The sequence below is a fragment of the Xyrauchen texanus genome, chromosome 2 (genome assembly GCF_025860055.1).
Source record: "Xyrauchen texanus isolate HMW12.3.18 chromosome 2, RBS_HiC_50CHRs, whole genome shotgun sequence".
Classification (NCBI taxonomy): Eukaryota; Metazoa; Chordata; class Actinopteri; order Cypriniformes; family Catostomidae; genus Xyrauchen; species Xyrauchen texanus.
This window is the reverse complement of record NC_068277.1, coordinates 49395270-49422265: the sequence shown is the minus strand read 5'-3', so window position 1 is coordinate 49422265 and position 26996 is coordinate 49395270. Positions and strand designations below refer to the sequence as shown.

At 39.0% G+C, this 26996-nt stretch overlaps 1 protein-coding gene across 1 annotated transcript; it reads right to left on the bottom strand.

Annotated features, from left to right (window-relative positions):
- Nucleotides 1-1427: 1427 nt before the first annotated feature.
- Nucleotides 1428-26996, bottom strand: LOC127655457 (histone deacetylase 8-like). The gene is made up of 9 exons (XM_052143289.1): nucleotides 26825-26996; nucleotides 26173-26314; nucleotides 25742-25854; nucleotides 24180-24257; nucleotides 23593-23698; nucleotides 22188-22363; nucleotides 21695-21789; nucleotides 10958-11063; nucleotides 1428-2877 (listed from the first exon to the last, which is right to left on the bottom strand). The coding sequence occupies exons 1-9, from the start codon at nucleotides 26994-26996 to the stop codon at nucleotides 2855-2857; spliced, it is 1011 nt and encodes a 336-aa protein (XP_051999249.1). The 3' UTR covers nucleotides 1428-2854.

Genomic DNA, 26996 nt, shown 5'->3' with positions numbered 1-26996 from the left:
TCACAATGGCTTAAGCCTTGAGTGAATTATTGCTTTCATTAAACAGTCACCACATATTTAAAATATTAAGGACACAAATGTTCATTAAAAAATTTTTGTAATCATTAATAAAATCATCTTCCGCCAGAAAATATAGTCTCTGGAACAGTAAACAGAAAGTTGCTGCGGAGCGATACAAGTAGAAGTTCTGTGAACAGGTCAGAGCTTTATCATGAGTAAAGGGTGGCTGTTGACCAATCAGCAGTGCTAGGTAGTAATAGATCACATGTAATCTGGATTATGCAATCAGATTAGAAAATGAAGATCTTTTAATTGGATTACATTACATTTTAGAATAAGTGTAATTGGACTGCAGTTACTTTTTATAGATTACATGATTACATATTAACAAGGCAGTTAATTGTTAATAATTTATTGATCATTTTCATATAAATATCATCATATTCTTACCCTGAATTGCAATAGTCTCACAGATGAACATTTTTAGCATGAGCTCCTTTTACGTTACAACAGTAAGATATGCACCTCAGTTAAGGAATAATAAAACAGCATAATACAAGAAAGTAATACAACAGTAATCGGATTAGATTATCCCAAAAATGAAATTATGAGATTATGATACTGATTGAATTCACAAGTAATCCACCCAGCACTGCCAATCAGCATCCAGGACCGGAACTAGTTTTATAAAAATTCCACACAAAAACCTCATTGCAACATTCTGAAAAAGTTAGTTTATGGTTATAATAAATTCATCGTTCCTATAATGTTAAGAGTTGGTTTCCAAAAATAAGGGGAACAATACACTACCGTTAAGGGAACATATTGGGGTTAGAACTTGTGCTTAAATTGTCACAGATGAGACAAGCGATCCAGGCGTGGTGGCACATCACAGAATTTATTAGTGCAGACACAGGCAACAATGCTTATGAGCAAGGAAGACTCAAACAGGGCTAGTGTGCAGAGAGGAATCCTGCACCGACTGCAGCGTGGAGATGGAGAGCATGTTTGTAGGCGTGTGTGTGTGTGTTGTGGCAGTGTAGAGGGAAAACCAGTGAGGAATCCTCAAGGTGAAGCGTCAAGGTGAGCGAAGAGGCTGATTGGAAGGTAACCGTAATCAGGGCACACAGGCGGTGACTGGTAACCGACACAGAATGCACTTACAGACGACTAAGGCAGAGAGTGTGAGGTGAGTTAATGAACACACACAACAACAATCTAGCATTGAATACGAGACAGAGTGGGGTTTAAGAAAGAAGGAAAAAAACAAGGTGCCGTCAGTTTGCTGAAGGTTGGCATGATCAGAGTTCCCATGGAAACGCTGATTCGGCATGCCATATGCACCTGAAACACATGAGGGAGAAAACACCAAAACAAACAGAACAAACCTGTGGACTCACCGAGACCATGACATAAATGGTGCCTGTTTAACAAAACCACGGAGAGATAGTTTTTATATAACATAGCTCATCCAATATTCATGACTATTTTAAAATGTTTAGAAATCGTGAAAAAGGTTATGCTCTCACTGTAGATAGAATACATCTAACTCCTAGTAGATGTTTCAAAAGCAACCTGATCCAAACATTGAAAAGAAAAAGAAAAAACAGGAATACGAAGTTTGAGTATATTGTTTGGCATCAGGATTTTAATAGGGCGAGCCATTGAAAATCAGTCCCGTCTCTCCACTCAATTCTGCAAGTTTTACAGTGTTCATTTTGGTAGCATGGATCAGTTTATTGGACTAAAAAGCAATAAGCCCCATCTCTCAAAGCCAATAAAGGACTTAATGAATCACACTTGGTGTGCCATTCAGAGAAACCTCTGCAACCAAGAAATCCATAAAGATCATACTAAACTTCCACATGTGGCGGCACTTGTAAAGTGTTGCTGAAGGATCTCGGAAGACTCAATGAAAGGGCAACAAGCCACACATTTGCTTTTTGCATTTGAATATAAATCAGAAAACAAAGGCATTTATACAAAACTTAAAAGCAGACAGAGAGCTTAAAAACATTTAGCAGTTAGGATTCACTCGTCAAACACAAGAAAAAAAAATTGCAGTAAAAGGCATGCCATAGGCAACATAAAGTATCATGAAGCCAACAAGACTTGAAATTTGGACAGTCTGCCCATTAAGTTGAATTTATTCAATCCATAAACAACCCTCTGGAGATTATGATGCACCCTAATTACTGGTTGTTGGTTGTTGTTTCAGTTAAAAAGTTGTAGAAGATGCTAGAAAGGGCCAACTCACCATCCAACAGCATTCCCCAAAAACATAGTCACAACAAAAATAGACATTGTTTAACTGTACAGTATTAAAATGTTCTACACACTCTTATAGCCGATGGTGGCAGACTGTTGGAGCATGTGAATATGTGTTTGGACTCTGTAAATGTATTTCACCAAGAAGTTTGCAGCCAGACCGCAAAGACTTGCAATATCCTTACCATCTAGTTAAATGTATCTCTGGGACACATCTGTGACGTGACACCACCATGAGGCATTTTTGTTAGTCCACTTCGTAAAAATATGCCACATTAGAAACAGAACAATGAACAAAAAGCAAAGTCATTTTTGACATACCTCAATCAAAACATGTTGCATTTGAACTTTGCGTTTCATCTGAAAAGAGCTCTGGATTTCTTTAAAAAATATACCCTGTAGAAATTTGTCCCATATCAAACTTTGACGAAATCTTTCAAATGGGGCAACACTGGCCCATTTATGCATTAAAAAATGTACCCATTCAAGTAATGTTTTCCAAGCTCGCCTCTGGCGATGGATCCCACATACTGTCTTCATTAGAGGAGAAGGGCCTGATTTGGAAACATGAGCTGGGAGCCCACTCCTAAACTACATTCTTCAGATTCCCTGTAAACAAGCAGGGGAGGAGAAAGATAATTTAAAAAATGGGTCAAAATAAATCACAGAAAAACATATTGAGAAATGGTGATCCCTTAAAAATGACATCAGTTGTAATGGGAATGGTTGACACTTTAATTTATTGTACATCACTGGTACATTTATCTAATCATAAATACTTAACAGCATATATTACCTCTATACTGTATACTAAACATGAATATCTACAGCTGTGTCACGTCTGTACAATAACCTACCATCCTAAAAAAGCAAGATTTCCTACAGCATGCCCATCAAGGAAGCTCAAATTGATTCAAATAGTTCTTCATCAAAATGCTTTTACAAACCACAATTTGCATTGGAATTGTGCCTTCCATTCATTCAAACATTATACAGTTGCAGTGACAAAGGATGTCCTTTTTGTTCTCGACAGCTGCTGTTTTGATAACATTATGGCTTGCAGGAGAAAGTAATGGAGTTGCAAATAAAGGCATTGTTTCCACCCTTTACAAAGCACACCTAATATTGAAAATGCCATATCAACATTTAATAGAAGTTTAAATGAATTCACATTCGTTACGTTTTACCAGCAATATTTAATAGCTCATCCAGCTTCAAGAAATTCTGTTTGGCTCTTTGAATGTAGTAACCTAAACGCCCTCAAATTAGGTCACAATTTGCAACAATGACTCAGAACATGGATTTGCTCAAAATATGGACAAAACAGCATATCCAAAACTATGGGGGGAAAACACATTCACTCATCTTCAGAGAATTAATCGGAAGCAGGATATTTAACATTTTAGTGCATTGTAACTATGTTTTTTTTTACTTTCCCGAAAGTTGTACTTTTGAGGCCCTTTTGAGGATTTTTATGTCTTCAAATTGAAATGAATAGGCTTTTCCATTGCTTAAATTCAGGTGGTTTCACTTAAGAAAACTGCAAATGTTTATTAATCTAAGAACATCCAGCATTTAACAGCAGTCCAATGGCCTTGGCTACATCATTCCTTACTGGACTACAACAACACAAAATCAGTGTATATGTATATTAAATGTAGCAGAAAAGATTAAGTTGTTTCTACATTGAATTAGTTTGGTAAATAAGTAAATTATACATTCAAGCATGTAAAAATGTATGTTCTAGCTATCTTAAAATTAAATATGATTTATAATAGATATTTATCTTTATAATGTGACATAATGTATAAATCCTGAAGAAGAAAACCTTGTCATATTTATTTGCTAATTTGAGTAAATGTCACTTGTAAATAAAACAAGCACATTTTACTAAACTTTTCAAAGCTGGTGTTCCCAGCATGCAGCTTGAATAATCATGTTTTCACTGTTTGAAAGTTGATTTACAGTTTTTTTATTGTTGATTTTGTTGTTACGTTTGATAACATTTTGTTTTGTGAAGTCTAAAGTTCATTTTCTATGCAAAATTACCAGTTAAAGATACAAAATTTAAAAAAGAGCTATTGATTGTTACCATAGTCGTGTTTTGTGCACCAAGTGTTTAGGTATGCATGCACAGCTTAATATCTTGTTTCATCGTCATAGAGCTGTTCAGCAGTAGCGTCACCCGGAAGTCAAATTCACCATGGGTTCCCTCTGGATTTTCCTATGGATTATAACTTTTTATAACGGGGGTTTTCAACTTAAATAAGGTCTGTGGTAAACATTACTTACGATACGTGTATATGTTTTGTTCTACAAAAAATTTGAGCAGCTGTGTTTAAAAAAAAAAAAAAAAAAAAGGATGTAATTCAGTACACCTTCAAAATTCACATTTGAGGTATGAACGTGTGTGATTTATGTTGTAGACCAAAATGTCCACATATCATCAAGTAAAGTTTTCCACAGACCTTATTTTACTCTTAAATTGAAAAAAACCCATTATACCACACCTGGGGTCGCAAGTTCAAGTCAAGTCAAGTGGTTTTTATTGTCGTTTCAACCATATACAGTTAGTACAGTACACAGCAAAACGAGACAACGTTCCTCCAAGTTCGAATGGGCGTGCTGAGTGACTCCAGTCAGGATTCCTAAGCAACCAATTGGCCCGGTTGCTAGGTTGCATAGAGTCACATGGGGTAACCTCCTCGTGGTCGCTATAATGTGGTTCTCACTCTCGGTGGGGCGTGTGGTGAGTTGTGCGGGGATGCCCTGGAGAATAGCGTGAAGCCTCCACAAGCACTGGGTCTCCGCAGTAACGTGCTCAACAAGCCATGTGATAAGATGCCTGGGTTGACTGTCTCAGACGGGGAACTGAGATTTGTCCTCCGCCACCCGGATTGAGGCGAGCCACTACGCCACCACCAGGACTTAGAGTGCATTGAGAACTGGGCAATCCAAATTTGGGAGAAAATCCCCCCAAATATTTTATAAAATCAAGTTGCACAGATCTATTAAAGCAAGGTGTTGTCTAATAGACTACATATCATGCTTCCCAGTGGAAGGCTTCAGTATGTCATGTGGTACATGATTAAGTACATAAAAAAGCACTGAAAAGCCAGTACAATTTTAAAAGCATGGCTTAATTCAGTGCTATACATTGCATGAATAAAATGTATAAACAAAGAGTACAATTTACTTTGAAACAGTATTGCAAAGTAATCTTTACTTCAGAATTTCTAATACCAATAATTATGTGTAGCCTTTACTAGAAAACACGATCTGTTAAATTTACTAGCAATTTCTGTGTGGAATTTTTTACCTTAGTAAACCCTACTCAAATATTTGTTTCAGTGTACATGCTCTTGGTTTTTGTCCAACAAAAATTTTCAGTTTATTTTGGTGTGGGCTATATTATGTGCAAACTGTACAGTCAGTATTACTGTACAGTATTACATACCCACTTAACAATCATATGGCTATCAAGCCTAAACTGCTGCAGAATATACTGATCAGGATAGCTGAAAACAATCATGTATGGTGTTTACCCATTTTCTGCCCTTCTTGCAAGGCGGAGTGTCGTAAATGTTACCCAGATGTGCTTGGAAACTCCGCTAATTTGTAACAACTGCAAGACTCTCTATTTATTACCTGCGTTAATCAATCACAGTTCTTCACAGACAAATGGTTTCGCGTATTATTAACACAGCTCATGTTTGGGAAGGTCAGACATTCTGAACGGACTTTAACGAGCGCGGCTGACGGATATCTCACGTCACACAGGTTGCCTGTTGCATTTGTTTCCTCATCCACACACTTTTCCCTTCCCTCGTAAACATAGCGCTTATGCGACATAAATAAGACCGTAAACAATCAGCGAGTGCCACAGCTTCCTAATTAAAAGAGGTTTAATTAATGTGAGCTGTTGATTAGAAAGCTGAGGCACACGGGTGTGCGAGCTTGTCAAAAACAATATAGGAGTCTTTAGAAAACCCTCTAAAAACCACTTTGATGGTGTCATTTAGTGCCTAATAAAATGCTTATCACAATCTACTTTCTCTTCCCATATAAATCAAATAATTTAATTTAATTAAAACAAACTTTTAATTCAAGGGTATGGATATTTTGGATTATCGATGCTATGACATGCTATGAAATCGATGCTATGACACATAACAGTCCACAGGTCAAAATAAAGCCTACTGGATAGATTTAATAGGTTAAAGAATAATGACGACTGGCACACAAATAGTGCCAACCTTCTCCAATTCACTGGCCAGGTGTTACAACACATCCAGTTTACCTGTCACTTAAAACAAGTGGTGCTGTCCCAATATGGTGGCCACTGAAGGCACTATAATGTATAATGTATTATCACATGAATTAAGCATTTTCCAATATGCTGTTGGTCCTCCGAATGCCGCCAAATCAGCACCGACCCGCTGAGGCATGAACTCTAAAAGACCCCTGAAGGTGTTCTGTGGTATCTGGCACCAAATCATTAGCAGCAGATCCTTCAAGTCCTCAAACCATTCCTGAACAATGTGTTGAAAGAGGACCTGCTGAAAGAGGTCACTGCCATCAGGGAATGCCATTGCCATGAAAGGGTGTACCTGGTCTGCAACGATGTTTAGGTAGGTGGCACGTGTCAAATTGACATCCACATGAATGGCCAGAAATGGCCCATTCGGGTTTCCCAGAAGAACATTGCCCAGAGCATCACTCTCCCTCCACCGGCTTGTCGTATTTCCACAGTGCATCCTGGTGCCATCACTTCCCAGGTAAATGGTGCACACATACACAGCCGTCCAGATGATGTAAAAGAAAACGGGACTCACAGGACAAAATTTCTTCCACTTCTCCAAGGTCCAGTTCCGACGCTCGCATGGCCATTGTAGGCGCTTTCGATGGTGGACAGGGGTCATCATGGGCACTCTGACTGGTCTGCAGCTACGCAGCCCCATACACAGCAAGGTTCCTCCCGTAACCATAATAAAAATAGTCTCTGGACCTTTTTTTGGTTCAGACCAAATGGGAAGGCCCTCGCACATTGGTGAGCCTTGGGTGCCTAACACCCTATGGCCGGTTTGTGGTTTGACTCTCCTCGGACCACTGTCAGTAGGTACTCACCACTGCTGACCGGGAGCACCCCACAAGCCTTACCGCTCTGACCCAGTTGTCTGCCCATAACAATTTGGCCTTTGTCAAAGTCTCTCTGGTCTTTACTCCTGCCCATTTTTCTTGCATTCAACACATTGACTACGAGAACCGATTGTTCGTTTGCAATCTAATCTACCCAGAACTTGACATGTGGCCTCGTTAGGAGATGATCAACATTATTTGCTTAACCTGGGTGGTCATAATTTTTTGGTTCATCAGTGTAGATACTGTTTTCTATCTTCAATCATTTGTAGGAATCTGCCCTGGCTGCCTTATTTAAGATGTAAACGATAGTTACTCAGATAATTGCTTTATACAAAGTCGTGTGATGCTGACAATACCCCTAAAACAGTTCTATTTAGGACATAGTAGGGTTGCATAGATCATTTCACATACCACATGTAAGTCCTGTGTTTCAACACGGCTGAACAGGACACCGCTGAAAAGTCAAATATGCCTATATAAATGCATTGGTTAACCTAAAGAAGCTATATAGAATTTAAGTAGAGCTCACAGAGGAATTTGTCACTTCTCCTAAAACAATGCATGCAAGAAAATACACTTTATGTAGCTCCAGTAAAATCTCTATTTTCTAAAAGCTGACCTCAATCTCTAATGACCCTTGCTAACCACAAGATCCTAAAGGCTAAACTGATCTGTACTTGTGTGTTTCTTCACAAAGGATTCTATACCAGTCTAAAATAGAAGTTGAGCAGCCTGAGCCTTAAGCCCTTTTAATTTAGACCCTAGTGCTATGGGACAGAGCAAACATGTGGCACATGCTACACATACCGTGTAGGCACAGAAAATAGGCATGTTTGTTGCTTTGTACTGGAATAGGCAGAGCCCTCATACGGCACAAATAAACAAAACCTAGATTTAGGTTTCACACCAGTCTTCAGCAAGCACCACTGTTGCATCATAACCTTTTCTTGCTTACGAATCTATCCTCTGAAAAGTGACGTCAATTACTGTTAACATTCCAGCTAAAATATTTAACAACATATCTAAACGCTGGATGTTTGTAGATTTAGTTCTGAGGCAGAGGGAATGTGATTCCAACTAAGCTGTACTTTAAAAAGTGTCGGTGTCAGCAATGTGGTTGCTGTCAGACTGTACTGCTTCCTAATAAGGTGAGGTGGTGACCTCTGAGGGACTTTAGGTCAACAGCAGACATCTGAGGCCTTTTCTAAAGGGGAGTAAGTGTAGTGGACATTAAGCAGAGCAGGGGCCAGAGCGAGAGATCAATAAGATGTTAATGGTAAGAGAAATGTTTGTTCGAGTTGAAAAAGCCACTAAAAAGTTAAGCTGTCTGAAGTTAAGGTGCAGCAGATGTGATAAAGTGTATTGACATGTGCTGTCTGTTTTTATCTGGTTGCTGATGTGCAATAAACCTCACAGGCTGAAAACAAGTTAGAGGTGGTTATCCACAGGTCATTCCATAAGGAGTGAAGTGATAAAAACACGAGATCTCAACAGTTACTCATTGTGCGTTCACATACAAAGCGAAGCAAGCGTTTCGTGCGGCGCGATTACATACAAAGTCCATCCAAAGATGCGAATAGACTCAAATTCACACAGGGCGGCGCAAATGAACCGAATGGCGCAACTCGAACACGCGAAATCGCTTAATCCGTGAAAAATCCACATGACGCGTAGTCGCGAAAGCCTATCAGCATTGAGATTGTCCGGAAGTCAATGACGTACTGACGTAGTAGCAGAAGTAATCTGGAAAAATGGATGAAAAAATAATTGTAGCGGTGTGTGGGCAACCGGAATTGTATTACACAATGTCATACATGTACAGAGACCGGACAAAAAAAGACATCGCTTGGAGGAAAGTGATCGAGGAAGACGGACTACCTGGTAAGTTCTGAAAATATGCGCGTCTACTTGATTCCAGCTATTGGTTGTACTTTACTATGAACCAAGTCGTAGAAGCCCCCTCTACTGTCCATTTCTGGGAGAGAAGTGGGAATATTCGTGGGTTCAATCGCCAAGGAAATTGTACCTTGACAAAGGCTTGTTGCTGAAATGTTGGTAATAAAATAGACTTGTGTGCAGTTGTATATTTTTCTTTTGAAAGAATATTTTTAGTTCATGACACCTAATGCATTAACTAATGTTAATGAACCTCTTTTCCCTTTTCACTTACATATTTTACCCCATTCAATCTTAGGGTCTGAATGAGCTCAGGAGGGAAAAATTATTTTCTTTATCATATCCAAAGGGCATTTGTTCAAATGTTCTCAGCTTTGCTTTGAAACATTATTTTGGGTCTTAAGATGATTGTCCCTGGAGAAGGTTAAAAGGCAACAGAGCAAGAATAGACTAATACACACACACACACACACACACACACACACACACACACACACACACACACACACACGTCATGCACAAACACTGCAATAAAAAATAATACACCAAATTATAACATATATGAAAATCACAAAACAAAACCAAGGCACAAATGGGATATATTTAATATAAGTGTGGATATGTGTGTGTCTTCAGGCATGTGCGTACATGTGTGCAAATGTTCTTAGTTTAGTTCTCATTCTCATCCCAGCTGCTCTCTAGAGACTTCAACTTCCACTGTTCCAAAGAATCCTTTGCTTATTTGTTTACTGATCACTGGGAACATCAAACAGACATGTTTCTCTTTTCTACAGCTGAGGAGAGCCAGTCACAGGGGACAAGTATGGTTTGTTGAAAGGTCTCCCTGGTCGCTGATGGGGGTGGATGCAAAGTACTTGAAGCAAGTAAAGGGAGAGCTGAATGGATGACTGAATGAATGAATGACACATGAGAAAGGAGCATTACAGCATCGTACCCATCATCAATGGCTGTCCAAATAAACAGACCATTACTCTGGACATTATAGCCAGCCCTTTTGAAATGGGCAAAAGTAATTCCATCTGTGGAAATGGCACTCTATTAAAGGAGTATTTCACCCAAAATTGAAAATTATCTTATTTACTCACCTTCCACCATCCCAGATAAATATATGTCTTCCTTTTTGTCTGCAGAACACAAAGATTTTTAGAAGAATATTTCAGTTCTGTAGGTCCTCAGAATGCAAGTGAATGGTGACCAGACCTTTCAAGCTCCAAAAAGCACAATGGCAGCATAAACAATCCATATGTCTCCAGTGGTTAAAGTGAAAGTGGAGCTTTATCGTAAAATTAAGTTTGAAATATTGATCTGTTTATCACCCAAAATGATTGCATGGATTCAGAAGACATAGTGTATATTTAACCACTACAGTCATATGGATTAATTTTATGCAGTCTTTATGCACTTTTTGGAGTTTGAAAGTTCTGTTCACCATCTGGTCAGGATTCACTTGCATTCTGAGGACCTACAGACCTGAAATATTCTTCTAAAAATCTTTGTTTGCGTTCAGCAGAAAAAAAGAAAAGGATGGCATGAGGGTTAGTAAATTATGAGAAAATTTGGAAGGAGAAGGGTTGAGATTCTGGTCCGTGGTTATGTATGGTGAGGTTCTGGTTGTTGTCATGGTGATTACCTTTGATGAAGCTGATAACCCGCTCCAACTGCTGGCTCTCATTGCGGCCGGGTCGGCAGTTTGGGATAATCTCCAAAGAATAATCTGGGCCATATTCTGTAAAGTACTGGATTAGGGATTAAAAGAAACGGACAAAGAATACTTAAAAATATAGTACAGAAACATTGTAAGATTCAAAGATACCAGTCAGAACCAGAACAGTTTCAGTCTTTCTTCCAAAAACGACATACACATACACTTTCCCAATGCACCGTGGAGAGTCACACTCAGTCTTTCACAGTATTTAGAGCCCCTTGCTTAAAAGCCAAAAAGCAGTTAAAATTTCCCCTATCATGAATTACATCTGAATTACAATTAGTAATGCATAATGTTTTAGAAATGGAAACTATTTGGGCTGGCCAAAAATACAGCCAAGTTTGTTGCCTTGCTCATTAGAAAGACAGTGTCTGCATTGTGTTGGTGAGGTATCTGGTATTGGACAAGCATCAGATTTGCTTGTATGTGTCTGTTACATGCATTAGCTCAACTCTGCTTTCAATTACTTCTCTCTTGTTTATCCGGCTAACCTCCGGTCCCAATGCGCTTCAACCTGCTAGGGATTATAGAACATATGAGTCTGCGAATGTGTGTTCCTACATGTTTTTTTCTACTTTTTACACATACATACTTAATCAGAAATGTGCTTATATGACAAACACTTGTAAAATACTTACATTTTAACATGCGTGAGTATGCACACACACAGGACACCCCACCATGCCAAATGTTTTCCCATAAACTCAACCCAAGCAGACAAATCTGAAACAGCACTGCCCACTTCCCAGATAACTAAACTAAAAAAAATAAATTTAGTGTTTGTGTTATATTGAATCATGAACTTACTATTTAAAAAATTTGAAAAAACAAACTGATATGAAAAAACTGGGATGATAAATTGATATGAAAAAAGACATCTATAATGGTGACTGTTAGACAAAACTTCACATAAAATTTAAGTTCAATAACCTGACCTTCTCAACAGGGCAAGTCAAGACACATCCAGCAAGGAAGAAGTATACACTATGGGTCAAAATATGGACAGAGACAAACTTCAAAGAGGTCATCAGAAAGATCAGTTTATGTTTAATCTCCTGACCTGTTGAACTTTTGAACCTGTAACTATCAACACCACCCAACATCTATTATGGACTTCTCCAAAGCTCATTTCCAGCATTTATCCCACTCCGGAATACTGGGAGCCAGCCACTTCCCAGACGCAATGGCAAAACATTCCCACCCAATCAAGGAGATGGAGGCCACCATAAATGTTGCTGTTATTGTGTTAATCTTAGCGTTCATGATGTATCAGACAGGAGAGGTTGAGTAATACCTAACCCTAGATCTGTATTCTCCTCCAAAGGAGTGTTTCCAGGCTTGGCTCACCCCAAGATATCAACCACTATCATAAAATACAAAATCACCATACAGTCTGATTTGCTGAACTCAGGGTATATTTTATGTTTTTCAAAAGATACATCCACCATGGCTGGAATCCTTCCCCTCTAGATCAGTCCATACGTGTCGGCCATAATGTGCTAAGCCCATGCTGACAGTCTGTCTGTCTGTCACTTGCTAGTGCACTACCAGACCTGATTCAAAAGGCAAAACAACAGACAATGCATTACACTTCTGGCACTCACAACATCCTGTCTAACTCTAAAAAATTGGCAGATGATGAGAGTTTGTGCATGTGTGTGTCTAAGAAATATTTCGAAACTCTAAAGAAACAATAATTCCTTACTTTAGACTGAGAGAGAGAGAGGCAGAATCATGTCATTAAGGTGGAATGGGCAAAGGAGGTCAACCAATAGTGGATTTTGCAGATACCGATAACTAAGGTGGTGAAAAAGGCCGATAACCAATTAATCCACAAATTGTTTATAAAACAAATCATATTCATTTTTGCTTACTGTGTTGGGTACAGACACTGAGGCTACAAGAGTCTAAAATCCCAATAATAACCAGAAAATGTCAGATTTGGACTTTTAACTATAAACAAGCCTGAAACACAACGGGGACCTTTAATTTAAAATGACCTTAATTTGGTGGTCTATATATTCACCAGATGAAGGGTTTTGATTATATAAATACATATTTCACCAGATGAGTTTAATGAGGAATAAGGTTTATTACAGTGTTTCCAAACCTTTTTTCTGCAACGGCACACTTTTTAAAATGAAGTGAAATATTCAACCACTAAAATATTCTACGACAGACCACTATCCCACATAGGCTAACCATCGTCAATATTTTTCCTTTTTAAGAACTTGTCCATGTTTTCTGTGCATCTTAGTTGCTTGTTTACTTGTAATGTTTGAAATTCGTCTATGCAAAAAAATAAAAAAAGTCACATTAAAGTGCTTGCGTTAGACTTTCTTATCGTCCGTCATTTTGACGGACAGGGTTGTAAAAATTCGTAAAATATTATTACCCGTCATTTTAATTTTCATATTTTAATGATAATAAGACAATTAATAGCTTTTATTTTCGTTCACATTTTCATTTTAATCATGAATTTACAGGACGAGCATACAGCAGATTATGCATTTATTTATTTAATAATGAAGAGAACAGATGAACACAGGAAGCAGATGAATGTTTTTTCCCTGCAGTGACAGCGGAGGCCACTAAAACACGACATATGAACAATGCAATATTACAAAAATTAAAAATAAATTAGATTAAAATATGAACAAAACACACACAAACAAAAAAAAAAAGAACTGAACTGAACAGAACTCCGTCTACAACTCAAACCTTCCTCCTTTTCCGCATCAATTTAAACTCACCTGCGCGTAATCAAGCGCATCAATGGTGACTGATGCTGAGGTAATTGTCATTAGATTTTGCATCTTTGTCTCGGACAGACGATTTCTCGTGTCAGTTTTAATTTGGTTCTGGGGGCTGAACTCAGCGTTAAGCGCCGCATCGCCCTCCACATGACAAGAGTTGCAGAAAGCGTCACAGAGGGGCGAATTGACCAGTTTGCCACGAAAAAAGCGGGAGGTGTGCACAATAAACACTGAAAACATGTATTTGGAAGAGAGAAAAAAAGCTTGCAGTTGCTTTGATAGCAGAAATAAATTAAATGGCTTGTTTATGTTTAGGAAGCGTTTTCTTGGTGAATTTAAATTAGTTCAATAAATGGGGTCTCTGATATTCGTAAACGATAAGGTAATATTTAATTAAAATACATTACGAGACATTCAATGTCTCTTCACAAATTTGGACAGTTTTTAAATATTTCTTGTTGCTCTCAAAGATATTGTTGGTGAAGCAAAAACGTGTGTGACACACACTTTGGTGTGACGTCACTTCATAGACTTCAATGTATTTTGCAGCGCTGACGCGAGTCACGTGAAAGACCCTTAACTCTATAAATATCACTATATCGATTATTACCGAAAGGTGAGGAGTTTGGATCCCTGAAATTATTATAATTTTTTCATGCATTCATTTATTTAGTGGAATCTGATCATTTTCCATCGCACACATGACAATATTTCACAGCACACTAGTGTGCCATGGCACAGTGGGTGGGAAACACTGGTTTATTATTATTCACAAGACATGAAGTTGGAGAAACAATGTACTATATGTTCTGACAGGCATGTTTCTATATAGTCATATTTTTCTTTGCGTGCTGTCGCATCAATTTAGAAGTAGAACACTTGATTATCTAATCAAAAAAACTAAATATGTATTAAATTGAGGATAAAAATATGGATGAAAATTGTCAATGATGAAAGATATAGATACTGCAAATATCAGATTTAAATACTGCAAAAAAGCAGCATACAAATGAATTTCACATTAATGCATCTTAACCTAAACAGACCTCATTCTTAAATCACACACACCTCCTCAAAAGCAGCACCACACACACACACTAAAGGAACCCTGCTCTGCCCAGTGGGGTCTTCAACCCGTTCTTTAGCCATTCAGTCAGGACAGAAGACCTTACAATCCCTTTAGCAGCAATTGACTAGCGTAACAAGAGCTGTCACTCTGAAATATTGTGTGTGTTTTGTGTGTGAGCTCAGCTCATGACAGTGTGTGAACCTGTAAACTGTATGGACCAAACTTTATAAACAGTTGGTCTGTGAGAGACTCAGCTTGGACAGTCAGGGGAAATTATGCAGATTGTCCATTTCTCAGTCTCCCCGAAATCACCCACTAAAGTTGAGTTACTAAAAGCAGAACCAGATATGGAAAGAGAGTGAGACAATTCAACAGACCATTTATCTGACTAGCCAACTACAAGGGGGAAACAGAGCTCTGGGTGTTTGTTATTTCACTGGGCTGTACTGAAAATAACTTGGCAGAAACAAGAGAAAATACGTTTTTAAAAAGAAAGAGAGGATGTACAGATGGTGACTGGCCAGAGAGTGGCGAGGGCCGTTTCCACCCACAGGCCAAACAGAGTCCCTGACAGCATTGAAACAAAAACACAGCATATTTCCTACCACTCGCTGATAAGATTCGACCAGGACAAAGTCATTTGTTCTCAACCTAGTCATATTGGCCCATCAACTGGGACTTTTTGTAGATTTAACTCTTTTTATGTCTTGTTAACCAATACAGAGGATGTTAAAGGGACATTTAGATCAAATCAAATTAACTTTAAGGACTGAGAGAGTCTAGACTAGAGAGAGTCCCGTTCAGACAGCAGATGACCACGATCTGACACACTCTGCCGGGACTGTACAGCATCACTCCACTAGGACTACGTATTGATACAGATTTCCTGATTCGATTCTGATTCACAAGCTTTCGATTCTATTTGATTCAGAGTTCAAATTGATTCGATATTGATTCATGTGCTTATATTTCAATTACAATGTCCATATCGCTTAATATGAAAAATTATCTCCCAGCTAATGATGTTAATTATACAGGGGACCTTCTTACCTTTTAGGTAACCCTTCTAGGATCTATTAAAAATATTAATTTTACAAATAATTTCCTCTGTTTATCATCATATTGGTCACATTTTAGCTTTTAAAAAATATTCTAATTCTGTATATTACATCAATAAATGTCTTGAAATGGCAAACATTATATTGCACATATTGCATAATCTGTACTTTTTAGTATTTACATTGATATGTAGAATGCATGCTAAATTTGTCTTTTTAAGACTAATAGTGGGTGCATACTTACAAGAGGATACGTTTCTTTACATTATTAAATGACAAATGCATGATCACGTCTTTGATCATAAAGAACGAGTCAAACCAAACTTTTACTCTTAACACGCCGTGAAAGGATCTCGTTGCTGTACTTCTTTGCCAATATACTGCTCAGTGAAATCTAAAAGTTTACCAGCCATTGGCTAAACACAGACATTTTCAGTCACATAGAGCAAAATTTAGTCACATATGTGAGTGATTTACTTGCATTGTAGATAAGAGTAAAAGATCGTCATTTAAGAATCGATAACGTGATTGTGATAGAAAATGTACACAAACATCTCTTAAATAAAATTCAATTTACTGCCTGTAAATTTGACCCCCACATTGTTTTGTGAATGAATCGCAATCTATATTGAGCCTAATTTACATACAAAGTTGGCGTGTTTGCACAAAAATAACTGACAATGACTTCAAGACCCAGCACCATAGACCTCAACAGTCTGTTCCAGAAGCAAAAATCCCATTAATTGTTTTCATGTTTTTTCATGACCAATGTTTTTTTGTTTTTGGCACCTGTGACAGGGCGGAGGGCGGGGCCGGGTCGTGATCCTACACACCCGGTCCCGTATTAGGCTAATTATGCCTCAGTGAGGGTTAAAGGTCGACTGCAGAGGATCGTGCAGGAAAGAGAGATCGTTACGGACATGTCCGTCATGTGTGTGTTTGTGTCTTCTTTTAAGTTTATCATTAAACTATTATTTATATTGAAAAGCCGTTCTCGCCTCCTCCTTTCCATTGATCACCTTTACACTGGTGCCGAAGCCCGGGAAGGAGGAGGGATACGCTGTAGTAGAGTTCTCGCCACTACCGCCACCCCAACGGAGCAGCCGTGGCCATCTGCCGGGGGACGAGGAGCCCAGCCGCCTGAAAGAGGACGATGGCCACCGACCGCGAGGGGAGAAGGGGCTCCTAATCGACCGCCTGGAGTGGTCAGGGCCACTGCCAGGGGCGCAGGAGTCGCCTACCGGCCGCTGAAACACAGCGGGGTTTAAGACCGCTGACCGCAAGCGGGGAGGGGCTCACTGGCGACCGCATTGAGCTGGAGGACCGCTGCCAGGGGCAAGGGAGACCCCTTCTGTTCCTCGAGAACGCGGCGGGGCGTTCCGTCCTCCAGGGGCTGAAGGACTGCCTCTGATCCGCCCAGAGAGGAGCAGCTGTCGTCCGATAGAGGGTGGAGGAGTGGCCGAGGAACAAGCTGCGGCGTATAGGAGAACCGACTTGTCCATATAAATCAAATTTTTTATAGTACACTTAAAAGACAACATAAACGCACACATGACGGACATGTCCGTAAACGATCTCTCTCTCCCGCACGATCCTCTGCAGTCGACCTATAACCCTCACGGAGGCATAATTAGCCTAATACAGGACCGGATGTGTAGGATCACGACCTGGCCCCGCCCTCCGCCTGCCACAGCACCATTCTGAGTAAACTCTAGAGACTGTTGTGTGTGAAAATCCCAGGAGATCAACAGTTACAGAAATACTCAAACCAGCCCATCTTGCACCAACAATCATGCCATGTTCGAAATCTAAAATTTTCCCCATTCTGATGGTTGATGTGAACATTAACTGAAGCTCTTGACCTGTATCTGAATGATTTTATTCATTGCACTATATAATTATATATTATATTATATAATTGCATGAATAAGTAGGTGTACAGGTGTTCCTAATAAAGTGCTCAGTGAGTGTACTGTATATTAGTGTATATCGGAATATTTTGCAATATATGTAAAATGTATTGTTATTTATAATCAACAACCTAAAATCAATAGTTTAATATATTTCCATAATTTTTAATTCAATTATGGTATTCGCAATGCTTCATGGGATTCTTGTACCTTTGTCTTTTTGTCCAATTTCAAATGCTTTTTTGCCTAAAAACAATATTAAAACCCAGACAGCTGAAAAAGTGGGTGGGTAACGTAGCACTCTTTTTAAGTGTTGATTGCACCTGCTCAAACTAGATTACAGGTAATTTGTGAATAAGATGAAACACTGAAACACCACAGCAAAAGAGGCAAAACTGTTTAGTAAATTCGCCACATAATCTCTAAATGAAAGCCACATAATTTTCCTCTTCTTTTTTTTCGGACTCTCTCTTGTGAGAGGACTGTCTAGATAACCCTCACTTTTTCATCTCTCTCTGTGTCTGTGACAGGGCCTGAATGAGCTCGTTGTATGCCTCCACTCCAGTCTGTCTTCATTGTTTGCAGTCCTGGCAGGGCAGAACCCAGACTGAGCCGCCTCTGAGTCTCAGCAGCTGGACCGGCTCGAAGAGAGAGAGAAAGAGATTGCACAGGTACAAAGTGCTTCTTGTTCCACCTCTCCTTTCCCAGCTTCTTCAATACTCAAATACACTTCTTTTTTTTATGCCCCCATAGGTGGATGTCTCTCTCTGTCTTTTAACAGCCTTATCTCTGTCTCTCTCCACTTTGTCTTTATGGACTCACACTACAGTTAAATAGTGTTTTGTTTGGCCAGGATGGACACACAATAACAGTGGTGGTGTAGAAGAGATGGGGGTTCATCTCTCTAAGAGGGGAGAAGAGTTTCATTCTTTGAAAAGCTGATGGAAGGAACAATAAAGAAAGAAAAGCTACAGGTAGAGTGAAGAGGAGCGGGAAGGAGATGAGGTAATTGGTTAGGAAGAGTGGTGGTCTAGAGACTATAAATGACGGGGACTGGAAGAGTTCCGAACAGCTGAATTTATAGAGGGTCGGTTCATTTGGACATCATGTGGGGACTATAATACTGCATGAGTCTGCAATTAGAAGATACAAATTTCTGCATTATGTGGGTAGAATAGGAAAGAATACAGAGAAAAAAATATTTAAATATAGTTTCATCAAATATTCACAACAAGACAAAACCTATGGTAATACTGTAGTAACTATACAAATTAAGTTAAGTAACCATATTTTTTGTCAGAAACCATAGTTTTAATGCAGTATACTGTATCCATATAGTAATCTTGGTTTTACTATAGATTAATCATGGTAATTCTTCTGGTTACTAAAGTTTACAACAAATACTTGTAAAAAAAACATAACCAAATAATTAGTATTTGTATTACCATAGTTCAGAGGTCATGCAAAACCTATTGCAGAAGGCATACAAAACTTATTGCGAACGAACACAAACTATTGCAAGGGACCTCAAACTTATTGCAGGGGTACGCAAAAAGTATTGTGAGGGCATGCAATAATGATTGCGAGGTCATGCAAAACCTATTGCAGAAGTCATACAAAACTTATTGCGAATGAACACAAACTATTGCAAGGAACCTCAAACTTATTGCAGGGGCACGCAAAAAGTATTGCGAGAGCACGCAAAACGTATTGCGAGGGCACGCAAAACATATTGCGAGGGCACGCAAAACATATTCGAGGGCACGCAAAACTTTATGCGAGGGCACACAAAACTTATTGTGGAGCACACAAAACTTATTGCGAGGTAACGCAAACTATTGCAAGGGCATGCAAAAATTATTGCGAGGGCACGCAAAACATATTGCGAGAGCACGCAAAACTTATTGTGAGGCAACGCAAAACTTATTGCGAGAGCACGCAAACTATTGCGAGGCAACACAAAAATTATTGTGAGGGCACGCAAAACATATTGCATGGGAAAGCAAAACTTATTGCGAAAATACACAAAATGTATTGCGAGGCAACACAAAACTTTTTGCGAGGGCATGCAAAACTTATTGCGAGGGAACGCGAACTATTGCGTGGCAACACAAAAATTATTGTGAGGGCACGCAAAACACATTGCATGGGAAACAAAACTTATTGCGAGAAGCACACATAATTTATTGCGAGGCAACACAAAACTTTTTGCGAGGGCATGCAAAACTTATTGCGAGGGAACGCGAACTATTGCGAGGCAACACAAAAATTATTGCGAGGACACGCATAACATATTACGAGGACACGTAAAAATTATTGCAAGGGAAAGTAAAACTTATTGCGGAAGTAAAACTTATTGCGTGGGAACACAAACTATTGCGAGGGAACAGAAAAACAAATTGCGAGGGAATGCAAACTACTGCGAGGGCACTCAAAAAGTATTGTGAGGGCATGCAAAAATTATTGCGAGGTCAAGCAAAACCTATTGCAGAGGGCATACAAAACTTATTGCGAACAAACACAAACTATTGCAAGGAACCTCAAACTTATTGCAGGGGCACGCAAAAAGTATTGCGATAGCACGCAAAACCTTTTGCGAGGGAACGCAAACTATTGCAAGGCAACACAAAACATATTGCAAGTACAAGCAAAACTTATTGCGAGGGCACGCAAAACTTATTGCGAGGTAACGCAAACTATTGCGAGGCTACGCAAAACGTATTGCGAGGGCACGCAAAACTTATTGCGAGAGCCCGCAAAACTTATTGCGAGGTAACGAAAACTATTGCGAGGCAACACAAAAATTATTGTGAGGGCACACAAAATTTATTGCGAGGCAACACAAACTATTGCAAGGAACAGGAAAAACAAATTGCGAGGGAATGCAAACTACTGCGAGGCCACGCAAAAAGTATTGCAGAGGGCATACAAAAATTATTGCGAGGGAACACAAACTATTGCAAGGCAACTCAAAACTTATTGCACGGGCATACAAAACTTATTGCGAGGGAACAAAACGTATTGCGGAGGAACGCAAACTATTCAGAAAAAAAATTCCCACCCTATCCTGTAAGGTTCTCTGTAGACTGGTCCCTCCATCAATGTAAATCTATGGGATTTTTTTCACCCATTTAATTATCCACCAGGCATAGAAATATGAGGCAAGTATTTCAACTGTGTTGGCCAATGAATGCACCTTTCCTAATGTTACAACAAAACAAATCTGTCCAACTTTATTAATGTTTTCATTATCATCATCACCATCGTTGTCATTAGTGAATGCCCTATTGATAATCTACATTGCTTTATTTTTGTTGCTTGCCCCAAAGAGAGGTCAAAGGTCAACATGATGCAGGAGGCCATGTCAGCTGAAACAACAGCATCTTTTATTGTGGTGACCATGAAAGCGCTCTCTATAAACATTAAAAGACCTTCTTTGTACGTATGAAGAAAAGAGAGACATCAAACTCAGAGGGCCTTTCCATCCCTTCATCTCTACCGTGAAACTTCTCAAGAAAAAGCACTTAAAAGGACTCTCTCAGAAAAGTGTACACACATTCTCTTTCTCCAAGGAAAGAAAAGAAAGTTGAGGGAAAAAAACTGTTGAGGAAAGAAAAGCACAAGTCCCTCTCAGTCGGTCGGTAGGCACAGAGTAGTATTGTTAAGACCCCCTTCACTGATGTACGCACGCAAGTCCCCCTCCCTGCTTCTAAATCACATGAAAACAAACCCGGTTATTGAGAAGTGCTTGGGCATCTTTGATTAGAGTGAGTGACTCAGCAGGGATGGAAGAGGAAGAGGCGAGGACGACAGAGGAGTGAGTGGGGTTTTAGACAGCTGCTGAAAGAAGAGAGGGAACAGGGTCTCACCTCATGGTCTGGTATCTCAGAGGACAGAGTCTGTCCTAGGACGGTCCCTGTTAGGTAGGTCCAGCAGCGGGCAGTATTAGCAAGGTTATAGCCACCTGAGAGATAGAGAGAGAGAGAGAGAGAGAGAGAGGCATAGTTGTGTACACAGAGAATGAAAGAGAGAGAGAAGGGGGATTGAAGTCAGCAAAAGGGCTTCATTGTACTAGTGTAATTACTACCTTTCATCTAGTGCTTGGCTAGGCAGGTCTGCAGCTTAGAGCTCATTTCAAAACGGGCTAAAATCACAAAGTTCACTTTCTTCTCGCAACCCAACCCCCCCTTGCCAGTAACAACACACTAATAAACTTTTTGGCCAAGACAGCAAGCTGGCAACCAGGAGAAAAGAGAGAGTTGGCAGTGTTAAGGCATGGGGCTGGCAAACCAAGGCAACATTGCTAAAACTATCTATGTCTTTAAGAGCACATGGTAATTCAACTAATAAAATGAAACATACCTCCTCCTAGCAGCAGAGTAGGTAACTCCCAGCCCAGTATATATTTCAGACACTTTCCCACTCCAACAGGAGTCATATTGAAAGAACACATGGAGTCACCCGCCATGGTGTCTGCTCCCAACTGCATCACAATTGCTTCAGGGTTGAAGTAAGCTTTCACTTCCTGCATTACACTGAAAGAAAAAATCAAAAGCAGAGATAAGCCAGTTTAAACACTGAAATAACTAGGGATGCACAGATCCAAAACCTGGATCAGTACCAGCTCCAATACTGACAGTTTTTAATGGATAAGGTATGACGAGACCAATCAAAATCTGATAGTGTGTGGTACTGATTATCATTATTGTTGAGCTCCAAGAATGATTTAAAAGAACCATAAAACCACCATTAAAGTAGTCCATATGATTTGTGCATAACATTTCAAGTTTCCTGAATACGAGTCGCCAAAAGCTGTTTTATTTATGCTTTTGTTATTATTATTATTTTAAATATGATATTTCAAATTATAATAAAATTTAAAGGGATAGTTCACCCAAAAATGAAAATTCTCTCATCATTTACTCACCCTCATATATGATTTTGTTTTCTTATGTAGAACAAAAATGAAGATTTTTAGAAGAATATTTCAATACAAACTAAAACTTTGAAACTCAAAAAAGCTCATAAAGGGAGCATAAAAGTAATCCATAAGACTCCTGCGGTTAAATACATGTCTTCAGAAGTGATGTGATAGATGTGAGTGAGAAACAGATCAATATTTAAGTATTTTTTACAATAAATTCTCCTCCTTCTCCAGTAGGTGGCGATATGCATGAAGAATGTGACTCGCCAAAAACAATATAGGAGAGAAGAGCGCTTAGGTGAGCTGTTTGAAATTGGAGATCTATAGTAAAAAAATACTTAAATATTGATCTGTTTCTCACTCACAACTAACATATCGCTTCAGAAGTAATGGGTTAAACCACTGGAGTCTTTTATGCTGCCTTTATGTGCTTTTTGAGCTTCAAAGTTTTGGACCTGTTGGCTTGCATTGTATGGACCTACAGATCTGAAATATTCTTCTAATAATCTTAATTTGTGTTTAGCAGAAAAAAGTCATCCATATGGGCAACGCATTTTTTATGAAATTGTTTTTCTGTTTTCTCTTTTTCATAATGAAATGTGTAAAGAAACGTTTAAGCCTTTCCACATAAAAGGGTACTGCCAATTAGCTCTACACAGTGACAAATAGATATTCTAAACTAAAGAAAAAAGAACACAGCTTTTGGATCGATATCAGCCTAAACTTAAGAGGCCAGGTATTAGAATCATTATCGGGAGAGAAAAAAGTCATATCAATGCATCCCTACAAATAACGTATGAAAACTGGTTAGATGGGTTGGTTATTGGAATCTTTAGATATCAAGTGAAGGTCTGGCAGTAATGATCGTCATGGATTCCATCCTCAAAGGGAATGTTAACAGCGTACCAGGGTCCTTTTCCAAGCCCAGTGTCAGTCACATCACCGGTACCTGTAAGAGAATGATCAGTCCACCAACCATTACGTCTTACTTCAGTCTCACTTAATGGTCATAGACCTCTACTACTGATATCAATCCATCTATAACATTTCTTTTTAAGCCCATTAATATCAGTAACACAATTGTATGTCATACTTGTTAAGGTCATTTGGTATCTGTGACAAAACAAACCAATAAGTGAATAAAAGGGGAAAAAACTAAATAATAACTCCACAATGTATTACTTGTTGCCCTGAAAGAGCATTTGCCCAGTTACCCTCAGAAGCTCCATTGTTAAACTACTGAAGTGACTCTCAGAATCTCCATGGAGCCACAGAGCTCCAGTCTTTGTTATCAGCTGGGTAATCAGACTCTGGGCACTGGAGTGGGGCCTGCAGCTCCTGCTCTGGCATGGCTTAAAGCATGACTGTCAGTTAAGGGAATTCAAAGATGTGCTGATCTTAACTGATGCGTAGAGTCATGCTGGACCAACCTGGGAAGAAGCCAGGGGAGAACTTGTGCAAAGACACTGTCATGACTTTAGAGGTGAAGCTGAAAGCGTCCTCTACACCTGGATAGCAAACAATCCAGAGGTCAACTTAGTATAGCTTCAGTAAAGGATAATATACCAGGTCTGAGTAGCATGATGTAGCATAGAGGAAGTGCCCTTTTCATTGATGTAGAATCAGAGACTCCCTTGAACCATTATACTTGTACTCGAACACAAATGTGTATGAAATTCCTTTTCTGCAGAATAAATATCTCAGCTCTGTAGGTCTTTTCAGTGAATGGTGGCCAGAACTTTGAAGCTCAGAAAATCACATAAAGGCAGAATAAAAATAAACCATTCAACTCCATTGGTTTAATCCATGTCTTCTAAAGTGATGCAATCACATTGGGTGAGAAACAGAACAATATTTCAATCCTTTTAAACCTTAAATCTCAACTTTCACTTTCAGAATGAGAAAGTGTAATTTATAGTAAAAAAAAAAAAAAAAAAGAACTTAAATATTGACCTGTATCTTACCCACACCTATCATATCACTTCTGAAGATATGGATTTAACCACTGGATTCTTATGGATTACTTTTATGCTGCCTTTAAGTGATTTTTGGAGGGTCAAAGTTTTGGACTCCACTCACTTGCATTTTATGGACCAACAGAGCTGAAATATTCTTCTAAGAATCTTCATTTGAGTTTATCAGAAGAAAGAAAGTCATACACATCTGGGATGTCATGAGGGTGAGTAAATGATGAGAGAATTTTCATGTTTGGCTGAAATATCCCTTTAATATGCGGTCATTTGCAGAGGCTCTTTGAAGAACTGCTAGTTTTCTTAAAGAGACAGAGACGATTTGTAGCACCTGTTCTAAAAATCTATGTAAATACTTGTAAATACTCTTAATTTTATATTATACTATAAACATGTGATACAAATCAATGTAAGTAGGTCCCCTGTATAATTAAAAGGATTATCTGGAAGAGAATTTCTTTCATATGTAAGCAAAATTGACATTACAAATTAAATATACCATTATGAATCGATATTGAAATCAAATCAAAAGCTTGTGAATCGGAATCAAATCGAACGTGGAAACATGTATAAATACCAAGCCCTTGTAATTTTACTTCTTTGGCTGTGATGTGAAAGGCGCAGCATGTCCAATTTTCTCAAACATTTGATTTTCCAAAACATTTGAGCACTTCAAATGTAGTATCTCCCTAGATGCAGGTGAACATTTATGTGACAGGAAAGAGTATTGCAAGGGCCATTTTTATTCTATATAATTTGCATATTGTTTCTGACCTTAAGTGGAAAAACATTTGGAAATAACACACCAAATTCCAGTGTGATTATGTAGGATTTCCAACAACATCTAAACATCCAACATTCACTATTGATGTCAACCTGAATTTAATTCAATGATTTAGGAGTCAGATCCAATTCTAAAGCTATTCAAAGACTAATTGCAGACAAGAAAGATGACAAAATACTACTACTGACACAGATTGTTATGGTTACAAAGGCTCTTATTAACAGTCAAGTGTTATTACCATCTCCATGGTGAAGGTCCACATCCACATAGAGAACTCTCACATACTTCTCCCGCAGTTTAAGGATTCCAAGAACAGCGTCATTCACATAACAGAACCCAGATGCCTCGTCCCTTATACAACAACAAATAGTCACAAACACACCAGCTGCTCCGGTGACCCAATGAACAATTATATAAAATGTTTCCGACACATATTTAATAAACATACATTGTGAAGTTACAAAGTGAGAACTAGTTTAAAGAAAGCAAACACGCAGAATTAAGCTCTTTTTTACAGCTGTCCACAATTAAACTGTAACAATTTTAAAAGTAAAACAAGCATATCTTCCAAGTGCTTATGCTATTCATAAAGATCACACTGGCATCTCAATGATTGATGTGGAGGTGAAACACAAGAGGGTGGGCACAAGGCCTGTTGTGCTGTATTACTTCTTGGCGTGATTCCACCCTCCAGCCCATTTGATGGCCACATCACACTTTCCATCCTGCAGATTCTGGGCAGCAGTCGGAGTGGCTCCTCCGACGGCAGCCGCGTAATCAAAAATACCCTCCACCACTGGACAGTCATAACCTGAGCAAGAGAGAGATCGGAGGGGTGTTTGATAACAGATAGAGAGAGAGAGAGAGAGACAATGGGATGAGGTGTCGACAGGAAAGTGAGAGGGTAAAGAGAGAGTGAGAAAGAACAATAAACAGTGAGCTAAATTAAAACAGATCCTTTGGCAAGAGCTTTGTTTTCCCCTCAAAACAATACCACTATTCTCTATCCCTGGAGACAGGAATGATGTGTCAGTTTGTCAGGTATTTAAATTACTCATGGCCCTGGTCCAGTACAAATTCAAACTCTGCCCATAATAACTCAAAGTTCTGAGGAAGTTTCAAGCATCATACTGCCAACTGCTGTTAGAAAGAGGGCACTGCATGCACTAACACATGGGATAATACTGCTTGACTGATTTATTTTGTTTTTTAAATACTGATATGCTAAAAACAATGGATAGTTCATGGATCAAAAAAGGATGGAAGAACCACAGACCTGTTTATCGGAGATCAGAAGAACTGTCTGAGACACAATTCTTACTCACTCCAAAATCCACAGACTGAGGGTCATCGTTGTCTCCGTCCTGGCTGATCTTGTGCAGGTGCTGCAGGTATGAGTCTGTGTGAAACACTGCCATCTCTTCTATTGTTGCAAAATGAGGCTTTACAACTCTACAGAGGTACAAACACAGTTTCAACACTATTTTACTCAT